The sequence below is a fragment of the Scylla paramamosain genome, chromosome 7 (genome assembly GCF_035594125.1).
Source record: "Scylla paramamosain isolate STU-SP2022 chromosome 7, ASM3559412v1, whole genome shotgun sequence".
Taxonomy (NCBI): Eukaryota; Metazoa; Arthropoda; class Malacostraca; order Decapoda; family Portunidae; genus Scylla; species Scylla paramamosain.
Genome location: NC_087157.1, coordinates 18839757 through 18849756, shown reverse-complemented (window position 1 = coordinate 18849756; position 10000 = coordinate 18839757). Strand labels below are relative to the sequence as shown.

The window sequence follows — 10000 nt, the reverse complement described above, 5'->3', positions numbered from 1 at the left end:
TGTTTTGATATTTTCAGGAAAGGATGGCAGGTGGTGCCGCGGTGAACACTCCCAACACATGCAGGAGGAAAGTGAGTACCTGCTTCATTACATCATGTGCCCTCTATTTTGGATTTTTTTTTTTTCATTTCAATGGAAACCTGATGCCTGCCTTTCTCCTGTCAGCTTCCCACGAATCTGTGAAGGAAAGAAAGGATGTGCTTCCATGGTATCGTGTCAGTAGTGTTATCCATTGAAGGATTAGTTTAAACCTTTTTCCAATGCGTTGTTTTTGTCCCCCATGTTTCTGCCTTCCTAGGGTATATATGTGAAAGAAGACAGAATGTAAATTTAGTCTATAATGTTCATTGCAACATCTTACAGGGAAAAAAGTCCTTTGAGGATTAACCGAGAATCTTTTTCAAAACTATAATTTTTGTATTCCAGTCTTCGTGTGCTTATTTTAATGTATGCATAGAGAAAAGAAGGATACGAAATCATATGTTTTCTATAATGGTGTCATCTTTTTGGTATAAATATTTACTTTGAGATTCAATTGAAACCAAACAATTAGCTGTCATTTTTGCGTTGGTTTTATATATATATATATATATATATATATATATATATATATATATATATATATATATATATATATATATATATATATATATATATATATATATATATATATATATATATATATATATATATATATATATATATATATATATATATATATATATATATATATATATATATATATATATATATATATATATATATATATATATATATATATATATATATATATATATATATATATATATATATATATATATATATTTTTTTTTTTTTGTATGTACGTATGTACGACCTCACTTGAGGTCTTTTTTAGGTAACAAATATCAGATCTTCTAGTTTGTATGTCTATTTATCCTTTAGTGTGTTTTACCGTTATGTAGATTAATAATATTTTGCACGTTATGATAAAGTGTCCTTGGAAAGTATTACTGTAACACATTTCATTTAGTGTGAATTTGGTTTCCACGTAAAAAAAAAAAAAAAAAACTCTCCTTCTATGGAGAAAAGATATTTATATTTTCTTTGTTCAATTGGTATTGATATTATTTTTAACTCTGATTTCCCGGGAAGCGTTACCACCATGATATTTGTGACCTAACCTAAGGTAACTTTTTAGCGTCATAACCTTTGTTGCAGCTTTATTCAAGTAAAATCAAAGAGAGGAAAGCTTGTATAGTTCTGTGAAGTGTTCTTATTTGTCTCTGTGTGTGTTGATTGTCGCCTTGAAAAGTCAAGGTGACGTGGGCCTTGATGACTAGAGCCGGCCCACACTATTTGTCTCCCTTTTTTTAGAGGCTCGTCGTTGTAGATTTCTGAAAATATTAGTTTTCCTCACGTTTTTATTTTCCTTGTCAGCGAATGAAAGATAATTTATGATTTTCTTAATCATTTAGTAACGTATTTAATATCTTTGGAGGGATCATTCCCGTAGCGGAGCGAGGGGGCTCTATTTTTGTTACCGCACATCTGTACACCCCACCGCTCCCGCCTGGCCCTGGAGGGCACAACGATGATTTGGCCAGGAGCACCTTTTGATGTCCATCGTGTATAAAAGTTTTGATTTCATTTTCGGAAACACTTCTTGGTAACTTTTCAAGGCGTATCTTTGTTATTTTATTTAATTTCTTCGTCAGACTCACCTTTTTTTGCTGTATTTTGCATATTTTGATTTATCGGCATGTGGGCGAAGGTTTCTGCCTCGCAACTCGCACAACTATCGCCTCATCACTACAGATCGAGCTCGAGCGCACAAAATGCGCCAATTATTTGCCATAACTTACTTCATATACGGGAAAGGGTTGTGGGAAGAAGATGTTGTGAGGAGTACACATAGGAGAAACTAGTTAAATCTAGAAAGGTAGCTAGCTCAGGGAAGATGAGAAATAGCTGAAGTATTTACCACACAAAATGTAGCAGTATTTTGAATAAAATAGACTTGCTTAGAAGAATAGTGTGTGTAGAGAAATTTGATATCATTGCTTTAACTGAAACTTGGTTAGATATGTGAGGAAAAGTATTTAATCCAGAGGTCAAGATAGATGGTTATACATTGTTCTATAAAGATAGGGAAAACAGGAGAGGAGGAGGCGTCGCGTTATACGTTAGAGACACATTACAGTGTTGTATTAACAGTAGATCTAAAACAGATAGGAAAGCAGTAGTAGTACAGCAATGTACAGTAGTGGGAGTAGTGTACAGATCACCGACCAGTACAAAGGAAATTAACACCTCACTGTGGCAGGAAATAAATAGAGCAGGCAGGTACAGTCAGGTATGTGTGGTAGGAGATTTTAATTTTAGGAATATCGACTGGAGTCTGATGGTGGGTAAGAAGGAAGCAGAATTTTATAAGGTAATTCAGGATAATTTTTTAAAACAGGTAGTCGTAGAACCCACAAGGGGGAATAATATTCTAGATTTAATTCTTACTAACAGGGAGGAAGCAGTCACGTAGGTAGAGGTTGAAGGACAGCTAGGTAACATTGACCATAGGGAAATTAGGTACAATTTAAAATGGGAAGAAACTTTTAGAAGCAAAAACACTAGTAAAATACTTGACTTTAGGAGAACAGAATTTGAGGAATTAAAAAGGTACCTCCAAGGAGTTGACTGGCAACGGATGCAGGGTGAGGTCAGGTCCAGGACGGAGTTGAGAGAGATAAGGCAAGATGTGAGAGGTGAGGTGAGGTGTGAGGGTGTAGGACAAGAGGAGGTAAGATGTGTTCCGAAGGGGCGGAGGAGAGAGGGAGGGGTATATGGGTGTGAGTATGGTGGAATGTCAGGTCATGCTGAAATGAGAGAGGTGAGGTCGAGGCGAGTAGATGAGGGAGTAGAGAGGATGGTAGGGGCCGAGATGAGGGAATTAGGTGAAGTAAATGTAGATGAATTGTATAAATATTTCGTAGATAAAGTTCATACAGGTCAGTTAGCATATATCCCGTATAGGGCAATAAGATCACAGAAAAATTATCCTAAATGGATGACTGCTAGATTAAAACATTATATAGGGTGGAAGAGAAGTATATATAAGACATTAAGGGCAGGTGAAGAAGTTTTAAGGTCACAATATAATGAATTAGTTAGAACAGTCATGAAGTTAACGAGGAAAGCTAAGGGCAATTATGAATTAAGTGTAGCCAGCCATGTGAAGACGGATCCCAAGGGATTTTATCAGGAATAGAGGACGAAGAATAAGGATACTATAGGTCCATTAAACGCAGCAGATGGGGAACTGTTTAGTTCTGGGAAGGAGATTAGTAAAATTCTGAATGAGTATTTTTCATCTGTCTTCACCCAGGAAAACATGCAGGATATGCCAGATAGTGAACAGATGTTTAGAGCAGATGAGAATCAGAAGCTGACAGATATTTCCATAAGTAGAGAGATAGTGGAACAGGAGATAGATAGGCTAAAAAAGTTCAAGACACCAGGACCAGATGAAATATATCTCAGAGTACTTAAGGAATGCAAAGAGGTTATTAATGAGCTGTTAGTCTCTGTCTTTAGGAAATCACTTGAGTCAGGTGAGGTACCAGTAATGTGGAAGAAGGCTAATGTAGTACCCATCTTTAAGAAAGGAGATAAAACTGTAGCATCTAACTATAGATCTGTCAGCTTAAATTCAGTTATAGGTAAAATATTAGAGTTAATAAGAGCGAGGAACATTAGGGAAAATTTAGACAAACATAACTTGATAAATTAATCACAGCATGGCTTCACGAAGGGGAAGTCTTGCATGACAAACTTGTTAAGTTTTTACAGTAAAGAGTACGAGGCAGTAGATAATGGTGATAGTTATGATATCTTGTATCTGGACTTTAGTAAAGCATTTGACAAGGTACCCCATGAAAGGCTCCTGAGAAAGGTTAGGGCACACGGGATAGATGGGAAGGTGTTAGGCTGGATAGGGTCATGGCTTAGCGACAAGCGAGAAAGAGTTGTAATAAACGGCTCGAAATCCGAGTGAGGTCATGTAATCAGTGGGGTGCCACAGGGATCAGTATTAGGGACATTGTTATTTCTAATATATATCAATGCCTTGGTTAGTGGAATTAGTAGTGATGTTAGTAAATTTGCGGATGACACAAAGATAGATTAATTAGATCAGAAACGGGTGCCTTCGCCTTGCAGGCAGATTTAGGATGAATGAATGGACGGACATATGGCAAATGCAATTTAATATCAATAAATGTAAAGTACTTAGCGTAGGTAGAGGAAACCCACACAGTAGGTACACATTAAACGAACAATCTCTGGTAGTTACAGGGTACGAGAAAGATTTAGGAGTTATAGTTAGCTGTGAACTCCGTCTAGGAAAACAATGCATAGAGGCTAGAAACAGGATAAATAGGGTACTAGGATTAATTTTTAGGAGTGTTAAAAGTAGAAGGCCGGAAGTAATATTAATGATATTCTTGGCGCTGGTCAGACCTCATCTAGACTACGTTGTGCAATTCTGGTCTCCACATTACAGGAAAGATATAGGTGTATTAGAATCAGTACAGAGGAGAATGACAGAAAGGATACAGGGGATGAGGAGTATTCCTTACGAGGCGAGATTGAAGTCATTAAATTTACATTCTTTAGAGAGACGTAGGTTAAGAGGGGACGTGATAGAAGTCTTTAAGTTCCCTTTCAATAGTCCAGGTGTCAAGCAATATTTTCATTCTTTCATCCCTTTCATTGGTAAACTCTGGGATTCTCTGCCTGTTTCTGTTTTTTCCCCTTCCTGTGACTAGTTGTTTTAAGAGTATTGAGGCACTTCCAGAAACATATTTAGTTATTTTATTGACTTTTAATTTTTAATTTTTTTTTTTTTTTTTGTCTGTATGTATGGAAGCGGCAACTGAAAAGATTTTTTTTTGTTCCTCTGTTTGCCATTCGCCAAGAAGATATGAGAGCGTGAGTATAAATAATGGCTATATGCCAAATGTAAGAATACCATTTTATACTGACTCTAAATTAAACATGTATTGCATTGTTTACTCCAGTTTACTCAAGTTGATCCGTCCGATGTCTTTTGCATCTAAATGATTTTTGTGTTCAGCTATTTGAATTTTTTTTTCCAAATGCAGCTCCATGTTTTTAAGAAGTACAGAGGGTTGGAGAAAGACAAATCTTTCCTGAGTCTTAATAGGTGAATGTTAATAACAGAAGTAGTAGCAATAGTAGTAGTAGTAGTAGTAGTAGTAGTAGTAGTAGTAGTAGTAGTAGTAGTAGTAGTAGTAGTAGTACTACTACTACTACTACTACTACTACTACTACTACTACTACTACTACTACTACTACTACTACTACTTCTACTACTACTACTACTACTACTACCACTACTAGTAGAATTAATAGTAGTAGTAGTTGATGTTGTTGTTCTTGTTTTTGTTGTTGTTGTCGTTGTTGTTGTAGTAAAGAGCAGGATTATTATCTGGAGTGACACCAATTCAGTTTTTGTATAATTTGTATTTTCTTACAATTATTCCACACCTTGTCAATCCATGCAAGGAAAAAAAGAAAAGCAAAAAAAGAAAACGTATATTGAAAAAGTGAGAGGCAAGACCAACAAGTGAAACACGCCCTGCCTTCTCCATAGACTTGACGTGTTTACTGCCGCGCTTCCTGCCTGATAATTATACAGTCTTACGCTGGAGGCGCTTAATGTGGTGCATTTGTATGAAAGAATTTACTTTTTGCCATGAATCTCTCTCTCTCTCTCTCTCTCTCTCTCTCTCTCTCTCTCTCTCTCTCTCTCTCTCTCTCTCTCTCTCTCTCTCTCTCTCTCTCTCTCTCTCTCTCTCTCTCTCTCTCTCTCTCTCTCTCTCTCAGCTCGAATTATGATTTCACTGAGTGGTTTAAGAACATATTCACATGTTATTCATGAGCCATCACATCCAGCAGCAGGCAGGAGGAGGAGGAGGAGGAGGAGGAGGAGGAGGAGGAGGAGGAGGAGGAGGAGGAGGAGGAGGAGGAGGAAAGAACACAAAGGAATACAAAGGAATGCAACGGAAGACCAAACCTTGAGTTACTGACGAGGCTGTTTGGATAATTATTCTACTTTAACTATTATTGGGAGATATAGGATAGTACACAAGGTTCCTCCCCACCAATCTCTCCAGCAGAAGCTGACAAGATACAGGAATTGATACCACGTGGTATAGAAAAACCACATAGAACTTGAGAGAATAGTGAGGGAAAGAGTTGTGGTCTGTCTACTTTTGTTTGTGAGGGAGAGTGTAACTGCATGATAGTTGTGTGATGTGGTGTGTGCGTAGCGCAGGTGAAGGCACAGTTTGGTTGTTGAGGGATGGTGCAGAATCCTTGCGTTGCGCTTTCCAGGGAGGCGGCAGTCAATCAGGCCACAGCTTCGGTCACTGTGTTTGTGTACCTTTCCCTTTAGGGCTGGATTCACAGGTTATCGCCTGCAACTTTGACCTCTAGTACTTAAAATCACAAAGTTGATCAATAACAGGATAATGCGGACGAAGAAAATGAGGATTACAACATGTGATTACATAGGATAACCAAAACAAACACTCCCTCAGGTCTTTACATATCGCTTTGGAATTAATTTAGATTAACTACCCTTTAGTAAAGTAAGCTAGAGCAGTGTATGACTGCCAAACCGACACGCCGTTGTGCTTGTGCTGGCGTGGGAAAACCATCGTGCTGTGTGGGAAAAACTGGCTGCGTTTTGATTGGAAAGAATGAAGTGAGATTCTATTATTATTCCTATGCAAAAAAAGGAGGAGGAGGAGGAGGAGGAGGAGGAATGTAATAACAGCATTAGTAAAAACATCCACTTCAAACACCCCTTTGTCTGTGCCTTTGGACGCACAAATTACCTCAGAATGTTACGTCATAATCAATAAGACAAGTGAAGAAGCTTACTTCCTTTTGAATACCGTCTTTTCGGAAATGTTGATTTTTTTTCTATTTTGTGCAAAAGAAAAAAAAACAAAAAAAAAAAAAAATACAATTTTTAGTAGAGTGAAAAAAATCTACAATTCACCCTAAGAAGGAGGAACAGAAAAATTACGAACTATACCACCACAACCACCACCACTACTACTACTACTACTACTACTACTACTACTACTACTACTACTACTACTACTACCACCACTACCACCACACTTCACTCTCAACTTCTCCCATTTTCAAGAATTCCTCTCTTCTCTTCTCTCGCTCCACCATCCTTCATCCTCTCTCCCTTACGTTCCATCCTTCCTTTCGCCGACATAATGCTTGCAACAGATGCCCCTCCTCTTCCTCCCCCTCCTCCTCCAGTCCCGTAGCATTAGCAGGGCCTTGTCTCCCCTTATAAGCAGGGATGCTTAGTGGAACATGTCGAAATAGCGTTGCCTAGCCGCCGCCGAGTATAGGAGTGTATTGAGGGTGCATTATCTCGGTACAGTGGCGGTGAGCGGGGAGATGGGTCGGTGAGTATGTTCAGGCGCAGATAGAGAAATGTGTTATTGGTCTGACGAATTGATTAATGAATAGGTATCTGGTTGAACAGGTAGATTTACAGATAGATGGCTGGATGGGTAAATGGTTAAATAGATCGACTGGCTGATAAATAGATTGATATATAGATGGACAGATGGATGGATAGATAGATTGATAGATACATGAATAAATGAATAGGTATATAAGTAGATATAAATATATATAGATGGGAAGATAGACAGTTCAGTAAGTAGAAAATAGATTAGATAAATAGACAGACAGACAGATAGACAGGGATAATAGTACATAGGTGGGAAAATATGTTGATAAATCCCCGTTGATTGATAAGAAGGTGGAAGTATTAGATAGGGAGAGATATACAGATAAAACATCGACGAATGGGTAGGTAAGTGAAGAAACACAGGATGGTTGAAGAGCAATATACATAAACAAATAAGAAGAAAGTGGAAGTGTAAGCGATGAATCAGATAAAGAGAGAAATTAGCTGTATATTGATGGACAGAACATATAGAAATGCAACTGTAAATCATGGTAAACAAACTAAGATAAATAAAGGTATGTACCATGTTAGAAGGAAATTACATTAGAGAGTCAGCCAGCACATCAGACATTCAGAAAGCAGGACAGACAAAGACACATAGACACACTGACTGATGGGTGCATATGCCAAATGAAATAGTAAACAAACATTCATATATAGAATCATTACAAATAGACAAATATCAGAAACTTTGAGTCAGACAGACTGAATTTCGCATAACGAAAATATTTGTATGTTCATGTTTGGTAACTTACACACGAGCAATGGATAAAAAAGAGAGATTTTACATATAAACCTAGAGAAAGAAAAGAAAGCAAAACATTATAAAACAAAAAAAGACACATAAAAAAAATGATTCCTCCTGTGAATCAAGTTGCAGACAGAGGCGCCCACACACACACACACACACACACACACACACACACACACACACACACACACACACACACACACACACACACACACACACACACACACACACACACACACACACACACACACACACACACACACACACTTTCCTGTCGCCAAAAATACACACAATTCTCCTGCTACTCTATGAATTACCTTACTAGAGAGAGAGAGAGAGAGAGAGAGAGAGAGAGAGAGAGAGAGAGAGAGAGAGAGAGAGAGAGAGAGAGAGATTGGATGTCTTGCAACACAATACACATGCATATATATCGTGCACATTATTCTTCCTCTTTCTTTTTTCTTTCTTGCGACATTTGGAAAAAGCAAATGTTAAGATATTGTGTGTGTGTGTGTGTGTGTGTGTGTGTGTGTGTGTGTGTGTGTGTGTGTGTGTGTGTGTGTGTGTGTGAAATAATAGACAAACGGACAGACAAACAGATACATTACAATTCACAAAATTGCACATAAGCTTGGGACAGAGACTCCCATCCAATCACGCACCCACCCACACAAGACAGACAGAAGGTCAAAGATATACTGATATACGTACTGACTTACATTCTTCATCTCTTCGGTCAATATGAAGACGCTACACGAACTTACATATTGTCCTGTGCGTCTCGAAGGAGTAACGCCGGGAGATGACAACGTCCGCCCTTTACTGCTCAGGGAAGCACAGGGACTGAGTGTGTTGCTGGCAATTTGTTGCAGTTTTAGGATTCCCGAAGGCTGACGAAGAGTTTTAAAAGTAAGAATGTATTGGAGAGAGAGAGAGAGAGAGAGAGAGAGAGAGAGAGAGAGAGAGAGAGAGAGAGAGAGAGAGAGAGAGAGAACACAAACATAAAATCGGAGAGAATGAAAAAGAAAGTTTAAATTTAAGTAAAAAAAGAATGAAAAAAAAAAGCTTCAATCGTATAGACAAGTAAATGTATATACATGCTGACACACGCACAGACACACACACACACACACACACACACACACACACACACACACACACACACACACACACACACACACACACACACACACACACACACACACATTGACAGTCATAGCACCACACAAAAAAGAAAAAAAAGCCAGAAAATAACAGAAAGAAGTGAAAAAAAGAAAACATTGAAAGACATAAGCCGGAGTGAACAAGTGACATTAGGAAGAGAATGTAATCTAATATTTGTAGGTGCCTGAATTTACTCGGAGAATGACATCATGCTTAAAGGAAAGTGAGGAAAGAAAATAGCATGCTTTAACTTGGAAAAATAAACAAACTGCGGTAATGAACAAGGAAAATATGAGGAAATAAAGCACTAAAGTGGGAAAATGTGTAGCAGATTGAAAGAAAAAAAAAATGAAATTAAGTGCTAAAAAAGGGTGATGCCTACTGAGAGAGAGAGAGAGAGAGAGAGAGAGAGAGAGAGAGAGAGAGAGAGAGAGAGAGAGAGAGAGAGAGAGAGAGAGAGAGAGAGAGAGAATGTGTCTTTCCTGTCACCTCAGATAAAAATCTATATATTTTTTACG

The 10000-nt window shown here is 37.9% G+C and overlaps 1 protein-coding gene across 11 annotated transcripts in view; it reads left to right on the top strand.

Annotated features, from left to right (window-relative positions):
• LOC135102177 (multiple epidermal growth factor-like domains protein 6) overlaps window positions 1-10000 on the top strand; it is a 193586-nt gene that overhangs the window by 114365 nt on the left and 69221 nt on the right. For 8 of the 11 annotated variants that reach the window (XM_064006981.1, XM_064006980.1, XM_064006979.1 and 5 more), the window contains one exon: window positions 18-71. The exons of the other annotated variants lie outside the window; for them this stretch is intronic. In XM_064006981.1, coding sequence (XP_063863051.1) covers window positions 18-71 — 54 coding nt within the window. The remainder of the gene's footprint in view (window positions 1-17; window positions 72-10000) is intronic. 11 annotated transcript variants of the gene reach the window in all.